Below are 22,039 nucleotides of genomic sequence, written 5' to 3'. Positions count from 1 at the left end.
GTGTGAAGTGAATGAGGAAGGTGAGAGGAGGACAGCGACAAGAGTTAGGCACCTAAACAAGAATACTCTGAAAAGCATCTGGCTATGGTGGGCCCAGTGGAGGCTGAATAGTTGATTCTTTTTTGCTTCAGAACAAAAGAAAAAAGGGGCCATGTGGCATCCTGGTTGACACCAACTTACACTACTTGGGGAGTCAGAGACAATGGTTTCAGAGCTCTATCATTATCTCCTTCGTTTTCTCACTAGTTCATACTCAAGCAGCTTAAAAGTATCATCTTTAATCTTAGCTGAAGGTTCACATGTTAACGTTTTTTTCAGGTGGAACTTGCAGAAATTTGCACAAAGAGCGAACGTTATATTGGCACAGAAGGTGGAGGAATGGACCAGTCAATCTCTTTTCTGGCAGAAGAAGGAACTGTATGTGGATCTTTGTAATCTAAACTAGCAATGTAATAATAATTGATGTAAACAAAAAATATCTTTTTGTGTATCTAGCAGAAAGACAAGAAACTGAAATACCTTAGTAAGTAGTATAAACACCATTGGTATGCAAATGAAACAGGAATTATATGTATAAACTTGTGTACAATCAAGCATGACAAGTGTGAAGGAATAAGATGATGAAAATGAGAAGTGGCAAGAAGGAGGAAAGAAAAGATGTGGGGAAAGATGTACTCTAGAAGAGCACCAGGTTCCACACTGTTTGGCTAATTCAGCGCTGAACTTAGAATGTTTCCCATATAATGAAATCTGAATGGTCGGTATGCCTTGTATTCAGTGCAAATGGGATAATTATTGCAAAAATGCTTTCTTGAAACTTCTTATAACCAAACAGTTCTAGGAAGTTTTGCCAGGTCCAGTTACAAAGACAATGGAGATTTTTTTCCCCAGTTTAGCTAATTCCAGACAATTCTGTGGCTGGATTCTGATGTAGAAGGCATTTAGCTGTCTTAAACGTGGTGACAGAAGGTGGACTAGCAATGATAAACAGGACCTGCCAAGTTATGCATGAGTGCTTGCAGTGGAATTTACACTGGAGTTCATCCACTGTCCCAGAGGGTGCACAGGACTGCAACTGTTCCAACCTAAAACCTGTCAAAATACTTATATTGAAATTAATGTAGTGCTTCATGACAACCCTTACTTTCCTTGTGATTGTGGTATTATATCTTTACAGCTTTTGTTCTTTACTGCTATATCTTGGATGAGCTTATACAGAAAATAAGCTATTTCCTAGAATTACACCAAATGTTTAATTCCATCATGAGACAGAAATATTTTCAATTTCGCATCACGTGTACCTACTCTACACCCTTCCTTCACACTTTAAACTGTTAGTAGTAAACACACAGCTACGTGAATGTTGAAGGAAGCAGCATATTCTCCTGGCATACACACAGATGATTATATAAGTGGAGGCTTTTCTGGTATACAGAGATGGTGATCAAAAAGGCAAAGAAAATGTTAGAAAAGAAATTGTGAACAAGCCAGAAAATATCCTTGCTTCAGTGCACTTGCAGCTGAATGCAGTTCTGGCCTCCCATCTCAAAAAAAATATACTCGAATGAGAAAAGTACTGTAAAGGACACAGAGGTTGATCAAAGCTATTTTTTTATATGAGCATTGACTGAATAATTTAAAACTTTTCAGCTTGGAAAACAAGTATCTTTGAGGGTGATATTTTGAAGCTCTGTAAAACCCCAGAATGGGTAAGAGAAGGTATATGGAGAATTCAATGTTTGTCATGACCAAAGAACTAATAGAAACACAATGACATTAGCAAGCAGCTTGTTCAAAACAAACAAGGAAGTTGGTTTTTTTTTTCCAAAACATTCATTGTTAAATTGAGAAATACCATACATTGTGGAAAGCAAAAGTTTAAAAAGGGTTCAAAAAAGACCACCTTGGACACACTGATAGAGTATTAGCCTATTTGTATCTATTAAATGTAATAGTCTGATGTTTCTTCCAGTGTAAGTATAACTGCTGTAATCTTTGTTTATGGGAAGCTGGAAAAATATACCCGAAAAAAAGATTGCTTTGTATATGTCCTATTTTTATATTCCCCCTAAATATCCATTTATGGCTACTGTCAGAAACAGGACACTGGACCAGCTTAGTGGTAAATTCTGATCTAATGTAGCAGTTCTTCAAGGGTATATTTAAATGTAAGCAAGCTTGTCTGTCTTGATAGTAATTTTGTGACGTGGTCCAGAATCTCAATGGCAGGGAGTAACACACATGCTGTACATAATGTACAAGCAGATTTGTCATTGTTTATTTAGCACTCTAGCTGCTCAAGGAACTCTCTGGGGGTGAACAATGCCAAAACCAGTAAGATGTCTCTGCTTGCAGAGTTGCAGTATATTCTAAGAAGCCAAAGCAGGGCACATGATTTACAACTTATCCCAATGAAAAAACAGATGTGAATTTAATCTCTTGATTACATTACATCCTGAATTATTTAATTAATGGATGCCTAGCTTATTCCATGAAAAGGTCACAAATGTTGGGAACATCTTACACAGCCTGTGTAAGGCATCTGTGAGGCAAGGCAGTCTCTTATGTCAGAAGGGAGGAGACAGTAACTACATTTTTATATATAGTTTTATTTCACTTCTCTGTTTGTCTGTATGCAACATGATCACTGTCTCCAGTCAGTCCTAAAATTTTGTTGCTATTCTGTACCTCAGTGAACAAATCTTGATTTAGTGGAAAATCAGAAAACTAAAGGGGAGATGGACACTGGGGAAGGGGAAGGGAATGCGAAGCCCCTTGTTTCTAGTGGCACGCACATTAGCTTCAGCCAGGCCTGGTACTTTTCTGTAGATCAAAGAAAAACTGTTGTCTTAAACAGGCAAGAAAAATAGGTTGGGTGGGGTTCTGTGAAATGCTGAAAAAACCCAAAGACTTAATGGAAACGTTTTAAAATCCAGCTACAAGGGCAAGGTTTGAAATATATGTGTAACTTGGCCAATGAGGTTAAACCTCTTTTCTCACTGTTTCATGTCAGTTTTCTTTCCTTAACTGTCCTTGGATTTTCAAGAGAAAAAACATGCAAATTTGCATTTGATTTATAGAACTAAGTGCACTGTTAGCTAGTAGTAAATTAAAACTAACCATTCATTTTTCTTTCAATAGGCCAAGTTGATAGAGTTCAGCCCTCTGAGGGCAACTGATGTTAGACTTCCAAGTGGAGCAGCGTTTGTTATTGCTAACAGTTGTGTTGAAATGAATAAAGCAGCAACTTCTCATTACAATATTAGGGTAATGGAGTGTCGTCTGGCTACAAAGGTAACGTATGGCTTATGTCAAACTCTAATGAAACCTTCATCTAAATATGTGCTGTTTTCCACTTCTGACCAACTGTGTCTTTAACACCTGGCTAGGTGCTACTTTAAGTAGCATTTTTCTTTCCAGAACCAGACACCTCCATCTCTGCAGAAACAACTCCTGCTGAGTTTAATGGAAGTGCAAGGACTGTGCCCTTATATAGCAGATTATGTGATTTAGTTCAATTTATTTTGAATTATATTTCGATGAAGGAAATAAGTCTTATTTTTCAGCAAAAAGTATTCTCAGTTAATAAGATAGACTGTTTCTAATTAAGGCTGAATAGTGACAAATAATGGAAAGCAACCAGTGTGGTCACATGTTTATATGTATATAGGGCAATAGATGTGTATTTTCTAGGATTTAGAGGACATCAAAGCCACTTATTGGAGGCCTGGAAGTAATATTGGAGATGCTGAATAGCAGCATGTATGTCAGTGTAAAGTTTAAAAACAGGCTTGAATTCAAAACCCAACATATAGGTTGTGCTGCCAGTTTACAGCTTGCAATTATCTCTAAAATGTATGGAATTTGAACATGAAAAAAAATCTAAGTTCCACTTTAATATGGGATTTTGTAGACCATACATTTACGAATATGTAAATGTAAGGTTTGATTTGAGTTTGTTATAGGAATACAGTGGATTTTTATTTGATTAGATTAAGCGAGGAGTAAGCATAAAAATTCACTGCAATTATACCCAACATAGTGTGCTGTGTGAAAGAACAGAATTTGGGTCACAAAGTCTAGATGAGAGTTTTAAAAACTGCAGCATCTGACTACTTGCCACAAAACATTTGGCCAAAATCTGAGCAATACTCGAAAGTGCTTTGCGCATCTGCATCATAATTCTATGAAAAATTACCGTAACTAATGCTAAAAAAAAAAGAGTTTAAGAGATGGTCAGATGCTGATAAAATATAATATAAAATACTGTGTTGAGATACTTTTTGAGGAGGGAAGCTAAACTTCAAATGACTTTTTAAATGGGCTTTAAACTTAAGTATAAAGAACAGAGCTTCATTTAAGGTGTATATAAGATACAGTAAAAATAATAGCACCAATGACCATAATTAAAGCTGTTGTCACTGCAGTCAAAAAGATTCTTATGCCATTGAGTAAATCAAGATAAGGACCTGTCTGTGTTGGTTCTGGTATAACTGATAAACGTCCAATTCAGGATAGTTAATTGACTAAGTATGTATTTTAGGAAGAGCTTCTTTTGGAAAGTGTTTTTGCATGAGAAACAAGAGAGCCTTCACAGATGATCTGTTCTAAAAGGCAAACTACAACGGGTATGTTAAGTTGTAAGACCTTTTGAAGCATTGTTCCATGTACCAGATTTTCTGAATTGAATCACAGTTTTCTAAATTGCTTTCTAAATTGGTCCTGTGCAGTAAAATGAAAAGGTGGTAAGAAAAGATTATTTGTTAGCTATGATGCAATCTCTAAAAAGGTACCTTTAGCAGATGCTTGATTTTAAGGAGTCTAACAACATACACCTGTCTATTTTTAAACATATGCTACCCAGATGGAAAGTTGCACACACTATAAAAATACGTCGAGCCAGGAAAAGACTGTCTTTAGGAACAGGTCACAGTGGGGTGAAGGAGGGCAGGTATCTAAGTGGAAGCAGGGAAGTCTTTTAAGCACCATTAAGCTAATGGAACTATGAAATAACATGCTGGGCCTCTCAATAATGCGTTAAAATAAATTCTTGTTGGTAAATGCCTTAGGATAGGCTTTCCCCCCCTCCCCCTTCTGCTTTAGGTCATTCTAGAATTTCATACTGTTTGCAGAAAGCTCCACAATGTACCTGTGCTGGCATTAGTGTAGAACATTTTGATGTCAGTCTGTCCTACAGCAAGTGAGCTCCTGACCATCCGCACAAAATTATCTTTCTCAGGTTCTGTTCCTTTCCCTTCCCTTCTGGACAGTCATTCGTTTGCTTGTTATTTTTTTTCTTTCTCTATTCTTGTTGTAGCCTCTGATTGCTTTCCTGTACTCTATTAAACAGTATGATTAAAGACTCTCATGTTCTGCAGAACGCTCGCAATTCCGAAGGAAATTGACTTGTACTTTATACTTCAGAAAAATCACACAGTAGGTGCTGCAGGATGAATATGCACATTAGTGAATGCTGTGCTCTCCCCTGCTTCACCGTGTGTGGTTCGCTTCACTGTCAGCTATAGAGTAGTGCCAAGAATGTCTGCAACTGGAATGCCATATAGTTAATCAACTAATGTTTGTTAAATGTTGAAAGATGCTCAGATGACATTATAAAAATGTAAAGTGTAAGAAAGTGACATTGCTATGTAAAGGCTAAGTATTCCTATACTTACTCCTAGTCAGACTTTCTTTTATTTATATTTGTCCCATCATTTACTAAGTATGTTTTCCTCTCAGTTACTTTCAGTTCTCCAGAGTGCCTGTGTTGAACAATAAGGGACAATAAAGCCTACAGATGCTATATCCTGGCAGTTAAGAGCCAGCTGCATGATGTCTACATCTTTAATCCATCTAGTCAGAGATCATCAAGAAAATATCCAACTGTGGGATCAGTATTGGGATTACTTTTGTACATTAAATAGATGGGATTTTTTCCCATTTCTGTTCTGTGTCCATTACAATTTGAGCTGCTGCGGCTAGACTGTTTTCAAAAACCATTTCTGTTTGCCCATAACATTTTTCCCAGTGCTGTTAGAATTGAAACTTTGCTATAAGCAGTATAGACCTTTCCAACAAAGCCCTGCCTGCTGGCCTGGTGGGGTCAGTTTCCATTTGGAACATTTGACCTGTAAAACCCCAGCGTAGTTAGCTCATCTAAAATACAGCGTCTAGAAATGGGAACAGATGTGACAATACACATGACATATTTCTACAGGGGATTATTTATTTAAAAAGGGAGTAGAAAATTTGTTGTTGTCTTATAGAACATTTCTTTCGGTAAATTCTTAGTTCTGTTTAACTTCTGGTAATAAAGTCTAGGGGATGCTGAACATTAGGATTAATATATGAGGAGAAACATTTCCATTCATTGAAGCAGATTCAAGAACACGTCACAAACATGCACCAACATAAGAGATATTGAGTATTTAAGTATAAAAATGAAGCAATAATTGTTATTCTAACTTATCAATAAGATAAAACACAATTAGATAAAGGCTGTGGGGTTCTAGGTACTCAAAGCCTTTGAAAAGCAGGCCAGAAATGACTTAATCGGTCTTTTATAAGAAAATTTTCTCACCCTTGTTTCTGCATTAGCCACTAGACAGTGCTGCTTCTTTCTCTACCACTGAACATTCAAAACTGTGTTTTAGATGGCGACAGTCGTATGATTAGGATTTTGATTAGATTTTGTTTGTTCTGCTCTACTAAGCCTCACATAAATCTTAGCAAGTCACTAGATGGCACCAAAAGTAGTTAATTTTTATATACTGTACTAAAGCAAAACTGCAAGAGCCCCTGCAAAAGCACTGTTGGAGGAGAGCAGGAGGGTGAGATCTATAGCAGATAGTTGGGCAGGAGATCTTCTGCTTAAATTCATGCTGTAACTTTGCACAAAGCAACGACAATACTTTTCAGACATGTGTGTAAATCCCTTGATTTTTTTTAACCCAGGAAGTTAAATGGCTTTGCTGAATTGAGACATAAATGATTTCAAACCAATCTCACGCAAAACCAGTGTTTATTGAAAAGAATAACAAAACACAGTGGTTGAAATCTTGGCCCTGTTGATGAGAGGTTTTAATGCCGATTTGAATAGGGAAAGGATTTCATTCCCTGGTCTTGCTGCACTGGTTTAAACTCTCTGCAAACATACAGCCTGATCTGGCATACTTGGAAGCTTTTATCTCAATTTAAATGGTGCAGAAGTGGAGGTATGTCATGTGCTTATGAACACTATAAAACAACATTGGCATGTACCTGCTAATCTGTGTTTTACTCTGTAGTAATCTGTTGAAATTAAAAATGGTATGTCGGTAGGATCCCACAGGGGCTACTTAATATTATTCTATAAAGCATAACATAAAAATATTCAACCTTATGAGGAAAGCTGCTTTACTCAACCATTTTCATTAGGCACATGAGAGCATCAAGACATGTAGCAACCTTGCAGAGAAAAGCCTCTTTGACATATTTCCTTTCAGCATTCTGGTGTGTTGAAGTAACTACTGTCAGTTGCCAAAACATCACAAAGATAAACAAAGAATGACATAATTGTCTGGAATGGGAAAAACAGATACGTCTATAACTAATTAGCATCATAGCAATCATGTAGGAATGGAGCAGATTCTGACTAACACATCATAACCTTCCTGTAAGGCTTGAAACTTCCTTTAAATTGGATGTTAAAAGAATGTACTTAAAATTTACTTTAAACTCTAGAGATTGAGAAAGGTTACGGTTAATTCTCCCACACAAATCCTATGCCCACTTTCATATTTTTAAGACTATTATGAGAGAGGGTTTTAATGACAACCTCAAATGTTCATCAGAAAACTCCAGGAGCGTATTGGAAAGGTCAAATTGAGTTTTAAATGTTAGAGCAAATTGTAACAGTACAGAAACAGACTTCTTAGGGACTTCTAGTGTTACAATATCATAGCATTTGTATATGCAATTGTCTGAATGTGATTGTAAAAGGTTAATAAGGGCTTGAAGAAACAACATCCAATCTGATTTGAGGGAAGAATATCTGTCATTCACAGACCTTTTATAAATAAATATAATTATTATCTGCTGTCTGCTGATAGAAAATAGCTTCTGATGGTTCCCAGTTAAGAAGTGAAAAGAGCAAATAGGTCTTAAAGGTGCTTATGGACAATTAAATAGTTTTAAACAGGAAGGCACAATTTTTTTTTTTTTTTTTAATTTTAGCTTCTCTCAAAGTCAAAAGGCTTGGACTGGAAAAAAATGGTGAGACTCCATGATGTGCAAACCGAGCTAGGAGTTAGCCTAGAGGAAATGCTGACCATTGTCAAGGAGGTATTACATCCTGAGCCTTACAGCACAGAGGAAATTTGTAAATGCCTGGGAATTAGCCTGGAGGAGCTCCGCTCTCAGATCCTTAGTCAAAACACGCAAGATGGTAAGCATATATGAAATGGTGGGGTTTAGTGTACAATGTTTGTATTATATAAAAAGTTTATGTATTAATAAGTAGTGCAAGTGGAATTCTTGCCAGAATACTTCTCCATAATCTTGGGTGACAAGTGAGAGAAGTGATATAACGATTTTCATTCTAACTTTTATCTTAAAATAGAGCAAAACTTTGATTTTGATCAAACTGGTTCTAAAATGGTAGAAGTAGCAGATCACTTACTGTTTTAGATTAGCCTGTACTGTTTGAGAGTCAACTCCAAATAACCCAGGTTTTATTCGAGGGAAAAGACTAAACTAGGCTTCCTTTTTAGGCAATAGCTCTAACAAAACCAAACATTTTGGACGGTTACAACATCATTAAAATGAATCCTGTTTGCTGTCCCTTAACTGGTGTTAAACACCAGCACAGATGGGCTTGTGTTTCTGTTTTTGAATTGATAAATACATGATCACTTCATTAAAACATGTACTGGGCAGCAAGTCATCTAGGTCTCTCATGAGAAAGAAGTTTCTGTCACTATCAGGTTTTTTTTCTTTTAGGAAAATGTTGGTGGAGGTGAAGAATTTACTGTTTAAAGTATCTCTCATGTATTATTGCTTATGCTTATACCATGCAGTCATAAGCATTGGCACACATGGAATGGATCTCGGATGCATATAGTAGGGTTGCTAGTAATGCTGAATAATAGAGCATTTATGAAATAATTTGTTTGCATTCATAACAGGTTTCCAATTGAGATCAGAATCCTTCTTTGAGAACTTAAAATAATCCTTACATCCTTGTGTCCATTCTGTAGCCGTAATACCTCCACTGTTTCGTAGCTGAATTATATCCTTGCCAGTCCTTCCCAAGACTGCTTTCAGGGACATATATATTTGATGTATATAAATCAGTAACATATCTATCTGTACTGATGTTTATATTTAAATAAACTGTATGTCTGGAATGATTGTAAACTTTATACATTGACCAAGGACCAGGTCCTGAATCTATAACCTGTTTTGCACCCCAGTGGTATCAGAGAATATGAAACTATCTTATTGTCTAATTACCTGTAGAGGGTATCAGAATGGAATATGATATGTTAATCCAGCTCTTTACCTCCATAGAAAGAGTTATGATAACTCTGTGCTGTATATACATGAGGAATATACTGAACCATGTACCTGCACTCTGCAACATTTTCATGGAAAATTACAAGATTGTAAATGTTTTACGCTGTCCCCTTACCCTACCCTCATGAAGCAATACAAGACTATTAACTTACACATGTTTATACTCCTTATACCTGGTTTATAAAACAAAATTCTACAGTTCTATAGAATTGAATTGTTTATACAGGTTATTTTGATTTTTTTCAAAAATCAAAGTCTGGATAAAAAATTTAAACATAAAAGCTATAGAAGAAACTCAAAGGAAATTTTATACCATGGCTCTGAATAGCATTTGCAGATGTTTGCTGAACAGAATCTCTCAAACTTGCATGACCATGATTTCATTTGATAAGGCCAATTAAAATGGGTTATGCTGAAAGCCTCTTTGCACGTACAATATAAAATTAAATAACAGATTTCTGTAAAACTATATGCAAAGAAGAAACAAGACAGACACAGAAAGAAGGAATCTAAATCCACTGTTTGTTTTTGTTACACACTAAACAAATTACATTTTATGTTGGCTTTGGAAAACCAGAGGCTCTTTGACAAAAATATTTTTCTTATTTCCCCTCTACTTTCCCACTATATTTTAATGACAATGCCTGGTTTCTTCATCCGAGAGAAAACATACCGACAAATAAGCAACCTCTGCGGAGAATTTCAGAACGTTGTTGAACTTCTTTGTTCAACATGAAGAAAGAACCATAACATTTAGAGTATCTTTCTTCCTTTGTACACGTTTTATCAACTTATCTGATAAAATATTCTAATGTTAAAGGTAAATTATTTGCATGAGAATTACTATTTAGATAATTTACTGGATTCTGACTTTTCTCTGTGGCTGAATATAAACTGTCAGTAGTTTTAATTTTTGGTATTATTCAAAGCCAAGTGATAGTTACAAATAATGTTTTGTGCTGGTGCTGTATTCCATGTTTAAGGATCTGAAAGTGCTATGTAAATATTATTTTAGCCTTAAGTCTAGCTTCTCCTCCTCTACTTACCGAGTGAGCACACAGCAACTTTGCCTCTCTTTTATAGGCAGGTACTCAAGGATTTCTGCAGTTCCCCACTGTACAGCCCACTTGTTCCCCAGGTTTGGATAAGTACAAATGGTGCATAAAGCCTCTCTAAACTTCTTGCAGTTGTTCTTTGGCCAACTCAAAATCCTGAGTTTAAATCTCCCTTGCAAATGTTTACACATGGATTGCACTTGTGGCTTCTGAACATCTCTAGAAAAATAATATTTATTACTTTCTAAGGTGCACTACGCCATAATTTTGGCTTGGACTTCAGTGCTTCACAGAACATTTAGTGTGTGGTGATTGTGGGACATTAGGTATTTATAAGCTTCACCACAAAATGATATTTTCCTGTAAAACAGTGTATTCCTTTAACCATGAAATGTTTTTTTTCCTTCTTAAATGAGGTATTTTTAAACCCATTTTTCCTTTTCATGTATAAAATCGTAATCTAATTTTGACATTTAAACCTGGGAATGAAATCGCCATGGGAGGAGCAGGCATCCATTTGCTGTGTGGTTCTGGCTGTTTAACTGCCCTCCTATTTTTCCCCTGGAAAGAGAATTCTAAATCTGTGCTGGTAGCTTCAACGGGTGATGCTTGAATAGCCTTTCTTTCCCACTGCCAAGTAATTTGTATTAACGGTGATCTCAGTGCAAGAACAGTTTCAACTTGATTTGCACAGACAAGTGTACATGAAGGTGGACTCTCAGATGTTCTGTCAGGCTGCTCTGGGACACATAAAGCTTTGTTGTGCGCACTAGTAGAGCGCTTTGTCTTGCATGAACAGAGGTTACCTCCAAACTGGCAGACCTAAGAGCACTTCCCAGCCTGAGGGTCCATGTGCCTACTCCAGCCTCAGCCTGATCCATGTCATGGAGAAAATTGAGAATATACCATCCCCTTCCACAAAAACATGGTTTACTTGGGATGAACCCCAGAGAGGGGGCTGCTCCAGGCAGATCCCAAACAGCTACCTGGAGGATGCAGGCCTTTGGGGTGTGCCACAGGTTAGGCACAGGCACTGAATGGTCTAGGTTAGTTGCAAAAGCCTTGTTAAAGCTAGCATTCCTCTGGAGGAAAAAGTCACTTCAAACCAGTAGTTATCATAATCTCTAAGCAGGTGTCTGCTAAATGGGTCACTGAATCCAGCAATGACTCGTCCCCTGGTTTATTTTCAGAAAGCCAGATTGCAAACAGTTACTTGAGCAGTCCCAGTAGAGTAACTGTTCCCCACTTCGAGTAGGGGGTTCACAATCTGGCTCAAATTAAAGCCATCTGGCAGCATTTTCTTATATACATTATGAGCCAGAAACCTTCACCCTCATCATGTTCAATCAGCAGGATGCCTAACAGAGAAGGGTACTATTCCACATGAGTAATGGTGGTAGAAACTGTCCCCTACATGATTTTGCATCGGTGAGTTTTTCCTGTTGTAAATTTCTAACAGTCTCATCAGCCATGTGTAGCTCATTAATCTACAGTGAAACATATCTTAAGAAGCTGCCAAAGCAACTAGAAAAAAAATATATAGCCTGAAGAGGTTGGTCTCTAGCTAAAGGTCAGATAGAATTGTACAGGAAGCCTCTAAAGAAAGGAATCTGCTGAAGTTGAAGTTGTAGCACATAATATGAGTTGCTGAGAAGCCACAATGTTTAATTATAAAGAAAAAAATCCCTGTAAATGGAGTGGACAGGTTTGCACAATTTTTGTAAAGCTAAAATTAAAAATATGACCATACAGTAGAAAACCCACAGCAAACTTTTCTGTTATATTTAATTAACCCACAGTTATTTGGGACTAATAGCCCAGGATTTTTGTTTGTTTTTAAGAGATTTTATATGGATTTTGGACAAACTTTCATTAATGTTAGTCTGCTGTGTCTTAACAAATTGGAAGGTTCTTGCCGCAGTGCGAGCTATTAGTGCACTGGAAAATGTCACCATTTCTTTCAAGGGCATTTGGTGGTCTGTAAGTGAATTGAAGCTACCTGTTCATGGATGACATTACAGAAACCCTCTGCAGAGGAGCAAAGCTAGGGTGCAGAGAACTCACAAAGGGGCAACGAGAGTTGCTGATATTTTCTGAAAAATAGATAAGGACTGGTAATACAAAGCGGTTAACAGTAGAGGAGATTCCTGGTAGAAGATTCACTGTGTCCTCTTTGAAACTCCAGAAACACAGTTAGTGAGGCTATGACCTGGAAGGTGGATTAGCTGCTCCAGTAACAGGCTGAATACAGGTGAAATGTGTTAAAAACTTAGTGACAAAATGTCACTAAGAGCAGACCTGGGTATAGGATTCCTTGTCCTTCTTAAAGTTTTCTTTGGTCTCATTTTGACTTTTCAGGTTTAACGTCTTCTGCTCCATATCTGTTTCAATCCATAAAAAGTATCGTTCACCCTCACTTGAGTCCACAAGAAACTTTTTCGGTGTGCAGCTGATACCATACAGAATAAATCACAATCTCCATACTATCTTTTCAGAAAGAGACAAAAGAGACCCTGAGATTCTGATTGTGGTCTAAAATCAAACAGTTCATTTCTGCATGGCAGTGAGCAATGCAGAATGGGGCAGAGAGGAAATGTGTAGCGATTCTCAAAGAACAGTTTTTGAGAGCACGATTCTGGTCAGACACCAGATCCTCAGCTGATATATCAGTCTGAATGGTGCTATGTCATTTTAAACAAGCAGAGCACCTCAACTGGATATTGCACAGATCCCCTTACGGAAGAAACATTACTTTAGACATGCCCTAGACAATTACATCAGCGTGGCAGCCAGCTAGTTTCATTGCACCAGAGGTTTTAGGTTCCTCTCTAATCGCCAGAGAAATGGGTACCACAGGGCAATCCGCCTCTCGGGTGCGATAAACAGTTCCCTAACCTGTCATTTTCACTGACAGAAGATGGAGCTGAGGGTACCTGTACCCCTAATCTGGAAATAAATTTAAGCGGGAGAAACCAGGCCTTTATAGTCTACTGGATTAGGAAAGTTTATTTACATTTTCAGTCAGATTAAGTACCTAATTCTCGTACACTATAATAGATTTAAGGATCCACATGCTTTTAAGAATCTGGCATTAGTTCCCTAAACCCTACTTTTTTTTTCTCTCCTTTGAGCACCACAGAGGCTGAGACCATATAACCCAGTCCTGTGCAACACTGGAAGGTTGTGCGCACTTTGGTTTTGTTCCTTTTAACTGTGACACAGTATGGCTTGGGAAATCATCCCTTTTTAATTGTAAAAAATGTGGTCGCATGAAGCATGCAGATTTTGATCAGTTTCTGTACTCTTCTAAAACCACAGCCTCCATAGCTCTTTGGCATGTCCTGTTAATTCAGATTTTATTTATGTGGAGCTAATATACAGGCTGTGATGTAGCAAGGACATTCCAATATAGATGTAATTTTTTGAAATACCATATGTGCTCTGCTATCTTTTATTATATGGAGATGGTTAGTTGGACTACCCATCCAAACAGAAGAGATACAAAGAGGGTTTCTCTTTTACCAGAGGCATTTGGTGTTGAAAGATGAAAATATGTGAATCATTTCATTATTTTAGAATAGGGTTTACAGTCTACAGAGGTGTTTGCTGTCCTGAAGATAATTTTACCTGAACAGTGCACTGCCAGAGAGGAAAAACAAACTATAAAAGAAATTTTTTAAACACAAACAAAATTTTCTGAAATAAAGGGCTGCCTGTAACCAGCCAATAGCTAACATAATGATACCAGCCGATACTAATTCGGTAAATGTCCACCGAGGAGTCCGAAAATAACATACAGCCACTGTTTCTCACTTAAGAACTGCCTGAAAGGATTGCTTTTGCATCAGGAGAAAGCCAGTGTCAAGGTAGCAAATTCTCTCCTACAGAGAGGGGCTCTCTGGGGAGTGAATGCTGTCAAGGACACAGCTCAGATCTTCTGGCTGGCAGCCAGTAGCTGGAGCGCCCATTCGGGTTGCCAGTTCATAACATGACGAGCACAACACAACCCCGGAGATTTTTAAGGTAATCTGGCCAGTAGAGCATTGCTCTACCAAAGGGTGGTCTCCGAATCAATCACAGCCTTTGGCAAGTCTGTTGCCTTACAATTGAAACCAGACATGTTTTCAGTTCATTCTTTGGGTTACTACTGTTCAATGGTGATTTACAAGAGAGTGTGAGCTATGGCAATCTCTCACGCAACTTTAGATATTCCCTAAACGAATGCACATTTAGAAATCTCCTTGCTCTAAAACAATGGCTTATAAGAAGAGAGTATTTAAAGAGAAACCATCCTTTAAAATAGGCCAAGCTGCCTTTCCTCACCATTTAAAAATACTGAGGCATTGCTCTGCAAAACACAGTGCAAGTAACTCCAGCAGCAACAAAATCCAGTGGGGTAAAACACACCTCTAAATAGGAAACCAAAATATGCTCTTCCTGTGTGATAATCTCAAGATGATGTTTCTGGGGGGCACTCAATTTTCTCATTTCTGTCCTAGTTTGAAATGCATTCAGAAGGCCTGTTCAAAAGACAGCAACACAGGATTTCTCAGTAGCAGGCTGTATTGAATTACAAAATAAATATCACCAGAAGCAACATCACCAGTAGCAGAACACTGCTATGTTCAATGTTCCTCTATCATTTTAGACTACTTGTGTGTGTCTCAGCACTGTATTTTCAGCATTTACAGTTGTGGTTTACACTTACTCTGGAGAAATAAAGAGGGATTATACAGGTGCTGATGAAGCTTTCATCTGGAAGGATTGCAATCTGGAGCATATGAGAGACTTAATACTGGACACAATTTTATTTCCAGTCTTTCAAGGAAGATTTCTGCATATACTTGCAAATGTAGTCTGCTGAAATCATCAGAAGTGGTTCCAGAACTGGGCTGTCTCCACAGAACAGCCACATAGGAACTCCACGTGTCTGGGTCAGATAGTGAGTTCTGTTTTGAATACAGGGCTTGTCTCTCTTCTCCTTTTACCTCTATTTGAGTGTTTCATCAGCCATTTTAGAAAGCAAGAGAGAAAGAAGCTGAAATGAGGAGAAAGACCTTGATCTAAAGGAGAATTTACACGTAGAAAGAAAACGAGGATGTTCTGCAGTGCTCTAACAAGAGTGTGCTTGAGTTGCGATGAAATAAGGAAACATACTGCAGTAGGTGCTCACATAAAGAATAAAGTCCACTTATCTAATATTTAGCACCCAAACAGCTCAAGTAAACCAATTTAATAATAATTTATGTCACGCATGCTTCTGGTAAACAATACTTCCTCAATAGCAGCCTCAGTATTAAAGCAAACAGAACTATATTGGGAGAGTAAAACAATGAACTACAATAGCTTGGGAAAGGCAGATCAATTCTTGGATATTAGTTGCAAACCAAACCCTCCTGTAAGTAGTAGTAGCTTGAGGAGCCTTTATCCACAGCCATCCCCTCCTTTCTTTTTATGCCCCACTGTTCAGGCTTGGTGGAGGTTTCTACCCCAGCAGCCATGCAGGTTTGGGCACACCCCCCTGCCTTCCCAGAGGAACTGCTTTTTCATGGCACAATAGAAACATTTCAGCCCAAATCCTTGCACTAGCCCTTGATCTTAGTAGGTCAATACTAAGCAGTACCTATCTAGGCTTGGTATCTCTTCACATCCACACAGGCAGCACTAACACTCTGGCTGGTAACACACACCAAAAATAAACCCTGAAGACCAAACTGAAAGCACCTGTGCTCTTCACTGTACCTTTAATCTAGTATTTATAGTCAGAGTGAGCTGCATCATTGTGAAAATATTTGAGAGCACTTCTTTACCTATGCACCAGGAAATATGGATACTACATTTTTGTTAATCTCAGTTTTTTTTTTTTAAAAAAAAGTTTTTTTGTGGTTTGATGCTTATTTTTTTTCAAGAAAAGGTCCATCTGCACAGCTGATGCAGATTTGGCCTGGAGCAGTCACACACAGCACCCTGGGCCAGCAGGTGCTGGCTGACAGCTGCCTGCAGGGCACAGGGCACCTTCCTGGTGCTCTCATGACTCAGTTTTGCTTGTATTTGAAAACGTGAAACCTTTAGATTAATGCCCTGATGCATGTCACTGCTAACATTCGAACTTGTGGTTTTCTTCTGCAAAGTAAAAGGAGAGAGACTGGGTCTGTTCAGTGACACAGCAAATAACCAGAGCATGTGCATGAAGTTATCAACATGAAAAAAATAAGTACATTGTCTTTTGATGAACTCTAAATACTATTTTATTAGGGCTTTTAAAGAAGATGTAGGTGAGCTTTTGCAGAAGACTTTTAGCCTATGGAGTTCTAATAGAAAATACAAATGACTAAAAAAAAAAATAATTCTACCGTGGTTTTGTATGTTCCTTTTGTAGTGAATATTAATGGATAACTGTAGTACCTAATATTTTCATTTTGTTTAGTTTCCACCTTTAAGTTATACCAGCGTGCAACGCATGTGTATAGTGAAGCTGCCAGAGTGCTGGAATTTAAGAAGATATGCAATGAAGCACCTGCCAATGCAATCCAGCTGCTGGGAGAATTAATGAACCAGAGCTATATCAGCTGCAGGGAAATGTATGAATGCAGCTGTCCTGAACTGGATCGGCTGGTAGACATCTGCCTGTAAGTTTTGACCACAAAGAAGAGTAATCGCCTGTTGAGAATATTGTTTGAATTGATGAGAAAATATGACATCGTTGGCTATTGCAATTTTAAAATGAAAGTATTCTTGTCTCTTATTACAAAATTAATCTCCTGCAGGGACATTACATGGTCAATTGTTTCCCTACTGACATCTGTGTAATACTTTCAGATGAAAGCTGCAGTTTATGGCTTTATTACAGACTTTGCTTTTGTACTGACTCATCGTCACAAGTGTTACGTTAGACTGTTGGCTATTCTTTTTTTAAGTTGTAGAAGTCATAAGTGTTTTTCTTAAAACATCATCTTAGTTGTTCTATTTGAATTCTGTTACTTTTTGTGCATTTCTTAACCATTTCAGAACTGTTGCCATGGGAATTCCAGGGCATAGGCAAGCTATTCTTAGGTTGCCTTGGAATCATAATGGCATATTATGAAATGCTATTGCATTTTTTTTCAATTCAAAAAATATGTTGTCTAGGGTATCAGATAGGTTGGACAGCATTTCACCATTTAAAAGATGAGTGTGTTAACTGTTACAATGACTAACACTCTGCTTCTCTCTGCACTGTGTGTCTGAGCTTACCCCACATTATTTAGCGTCCATTGCCACCCCAGCCTCATTCTTTTAGCTAGGTTCCCTCACTCAGTTTGGCTGCGATAAAACCAGCGCTCACAGCTACAAAACGGATTGCCCCAGTGTCATTTTGTCCCTTCTCTTCTCCCTTAATTCCTCCCCAGTTTCATATCTTCTAGCCAGAAGAAACCAAGTTTGAGAAATGGCTTGAAGTGAGCTGGAAATCACAGGTTGTTGTGTGTAGCAGGCTGTTATTTTCATTACTCTGCTACAGTGGATGATGAGATCTGGTGTAACCATATGCTAATACAGAAAGTAAAAACAAATACTTGTTATTCACATTCTACATAGTATTTCATCCATATCACAGGACCAGCATGAAAGGATGTGCACATTTCAGGCCCTCTTTATTTCCATTTTTCTGGTACATTTAATCATGGGACAGACATCTTATGCTAACTTTAATCTAAATTCAGTGCCTATAGAAGGAATTCATTGCCTATAGAAGGAGTTCAGTGGTTGGTGATCATTTTAACAGTGGCTTGGGGGAATAAACAGCTGCCCACCTGAGCTTTCGCACCACTACTCCGTCTCTGCCTGTGCCCCAGCCACCTTCTCCCAGCTGCTTCCCCCATTCACTTCATCATGGCTCCTCAGAATGCCACCTTCATATTTCTGCTCGTTTGTTATGGTCCCTGCTTCTCCTTGGAGAAGGGTGTGTTTAGTTTGGGAAGTTCTGCCCTAAGCCATGAAATGTCGTTTCACTGTCTTTTAGAAGCAAATACTCTATAAAAGTATCCCATCCTTTCTATATATCTTTCAGTCTTAAAGAAAACAGAAACTGTTTCAACTTGAAGCTAAAAAAAAAAAAAAAAGAATACCTTATCACCTAAAGATCACCAGAAAGATACAAAAATATTTCACAACTGCCTTTGTTTTTAAAAAAAATTTAAATTAGTCTGGCTTGTAATGAAAAGACGAATTTTACAAACATGCAATTTGCCATATGCTTTCTTACTTCTGTACTTATGCAGATTTTGTAAGTTGTAATACCCACTTACCAGGTTTGATAGAGTATGATACAGATGATTATTTAGGTTAGTCTGATTTCTTTTGCAGACAAGATGGAATGGCCTCTGAGCCAGAAAACTGCAAAACTTAAAAACTGAACAGAAAACTTTTGGACATTCACAGATTATTTTGCATATGGGATACACATGCTGTTGTGTGATAAAAAAACAAAGAAGCCATGATAGCCATTGGACGGGCTGATAGCAATTTAGCAATACAATTTTTGTTTCTTCTCTTGGGAGTCAATCCAGTACATAATTCACAGGCTATGTTCAGTTTATTGTATCACATAATGATCACATAATAGAATAAGCTACGACAGTCACTCAGCAGGGCAATTCCTCCATGGTTATCCCAGCTACTCAAAGGGAATTGCTGATCTGTGTGTGAGAAGGGAGAACTGTCTCCAGCGTTAGCTGAAGACAGAAGATATGCTCTACTGAATTATCAAAAATCTTAGGCTACAAAGTCTTGATCCAGTATCAGCACTGCCTGTTCTGTGACAGCACTGACAGAGGAAAAGCCTTAAAACTTAACATCTGCATTATTTTTAGGTATATTAACTACGCAGTGTTGATGCCTCAGTCAATAGCATCTGATGACTGAACTGGCAAAAGTGACTAGCCATTTTAAGTGTCTTCACTTAGGGTATCCAGCTTGAGTCAACTGACAGGGCCTGTTGTCAGAAATGTGGGGAGAAAACTATCCTGTTTCAAAGTAGGGGAAAACAGGTATAAACTGATAAGATCTGCATTACATCATGGAGTTATCTGTGCTACATTTAAATAAGCTAGCATGGATGCTAGTGACAGTCTATTGCAGCATGAAGCTCAGCATGGGGATGGAAATTCTCTGTTTCTCATTTATGCTGAGCTCTGTGCTTTCACGACTAGACAGCTGCTGTTGTCTGAGCTAGCTTGGGTATCGTGACACTAACTTGCAGGCAGTGGCATGGACACAGCCACAGAACCCAAAGGAAAGGAGTACGCCGTTAGGATTTTACTAAATTAAATTAATCAGAGCATTTCAGTTCCAGGGACCCAAATATAAATAGCAAAGAGTAATGTGTGTGCCCACGTCACATCAGATTTCTAACTTACCAGCAGAAGAGCCCACAGCTAATATGATGAGCATAGCTGAGCACCACAGTGGAGCGTCATTCATGTGAAACGATTTCTAATTGGTGTATTAAAATTATTTAATCTGGGGTTTTTTTATTACATTCATTGCACAGAAACAAGTACATTATTTATTATTCTTTACAGTCTTGTCTCATCAAGAGTATTTCCTAAGAAATGTATCTTTCTTCTTTAGAAGTTTGATATTCTTTAATGTTTTTCTGAATCTGTGGTTAGATTTCTAAAAGTCTATAGCTGTTCTAGATGGATGCAGCTTAAGCCAGCATCTAAATTTTGGAAACTATTGGAAAAAAAGTCTTTAACTTTTCTCAAGTTGTACATTAAAAAACTAAGGGACATAAAATCACTAGTCACTCTAGGAAAGCTTGGCTGATGTGATTATAGAAATGGCCAGGAACTACATAAATTACATTCTTTACTTACAATGATATACAGCTGCCCTGTAACTTTAAAAAGCCTTTCCAAAAATACATTCCGCAGAATTGCCCGAGTCTACTGCTGCTCTCTCCTTACAAGGTTTAAACTGTGAAGAATAATCTGCATATCCAGATGTTTTCTGTTTTGCCTAGATCTTTATGTTTTACTGTACAGCCTCTGCCAAGACAGAAAGGGATCCATACTTGCTGTGGTTTGTAGTGCTGAAAACTGTAACCGCTAGTTGGTCAGTTGTGTTTTTTCTGGTTTTGCAAAGACAGAAGACTCATACTTTCTCTAACCTACCTCATGCCGTTAATAGCTGTTTTACCTGTTAGTCTTTTAAAGTAAGTAACACAGAAGATTTACTAAACAATTAAGGAACAAAAAATTGGATCTGAGCTCCTGAATTCATTGGGTACTTTTAAAAATCTCTCAGAATCCTTGAGTGTTACAAATAACTTTCATTCCCTTACTCTCCATATTTCGGTGGTGTAAGTCCTGATAATTTTTGTGTTACCAGCCATGCCCCTTACAGTTGAAGATAGCTGAATCCTCTCTGATCACTTTTAAAAGATACAGTTTTTATATTGCATCCAGGTGCATTATGGTAGCCAAGTCAACTCTGCATTTTATCAAGACTCTTATCACTGATGATTTTCTTAAAGCTGCAAAGCCTGGAGTCATGGCACAAGTTGAAAATTCAACAAAGCAAACAAAAAACACCCTACAAAAAGAAGTTTGCAGCTCTTTCAGAGCCAAAAAGGCTTAAAGATGTTATTCAAATGCACACTAAGCTACAAAAGAATTCGCCCCCCCAATTTATATATTTAAATCTCATCGTGTTAACTCCATGCTTTCTGAATAGCTGGTTCATAATTTTGAGTATTTAGAATTAACAATATTGCTCTGATATTTTCACCTTTTACAGCACAATTATTTTTAAAACTAGGTACTGCAATGTCCTACCTATTGCTTCTATACACCAAACTATGGGACTTGCATTTCTATTCTTCTTTCCTTTGCTGTAGTACTCGTGTTTTTACTCTCATTTACACATACACACACCCCCTTTCTCATAAGATAATTCTCTTATCCAGTGAATACTGGAACAAGATATATAATCTCTTCAAGAAGCAAAGGCCAGAACCCAGGACTGGGAGCCAAGTGCCCCCAACACTAGACTACAGATGCATTCTCTTTCTTGTGTGCCACCATCTCTCCCCTATTACTTGTCCTCACAGCTACAGCACAGCCCAGGCAGTGCATAGGGTACTTTCCCACATGTAAAATCCACGTCGCCCACCATGTGGGTGAGCACTTCATCCACAACCTTATTGTCTGCTCATACTGCTCTTCATAAATGCATGATTTAGATGGCAGTGCACAAGAAGAGTGTCTGGCTATGAATCCCACTTTACCAGAGGAGTCTGGCTTAGGACTGAACTGATTAAGACTTGAAAAAGACAGTTGCAGACCTGTTCCAAAGTTAACTTTCTTGTGTTCGATCTGGATACCTCCCATGCACTGCATCTCCAGTAGATGTGGAATTAGGTGCTCACTTCTGAATTCATGTAATAC

The 22,039-nt window shown here is 37.9% G+C and overlaps 1 protein-coding gene across 1 annotated transcript in view; it reads left to right on the top strand.

Annotated features, from left to right (window-relative positions):
• GALK2 (galactokinase 2) overlaps positions 1–22,039 on the top strand; it is a 50,120-nt gene that overhangs the window by 25,680 nt on the left and 2,401 nt on the right. The window contains exons 6-9 of the mRNA XM_074837865.1: positions 319–417; positions 3,142–3,294; positions 8,215–8,425; positions 17,038–17,239. Coding sequence (XP_074693966.1) covers positions 319–417; positions 3,142–3,294; positions 8,215–8,425; positions 17,038–17,239 — 665 coding nt within the window. The remainder of the gene's footprint in view (positions 1–318; positions 418–3,141; positions 3,295–8,214; positions 8,426–17,037; positions 17,240–22,039) is intronic.

This window comes from Strix aluco, chromosome 12, assembly GCF_031877795.1.
Source record: "Strix aluco isolate bStrAlu1 chromosome 12, bStrAlu1.hap1, whole genome shotgun sequence".
NCBI classification, from domain to species: Eukaryota; Metazoa; Chordata; class Aves; order Strigiformes; family Strigidae; genus Strix; species Strix aluco.
This window is presented reverse-complemented; position numbering and strand designations above follow the sequence as displayed.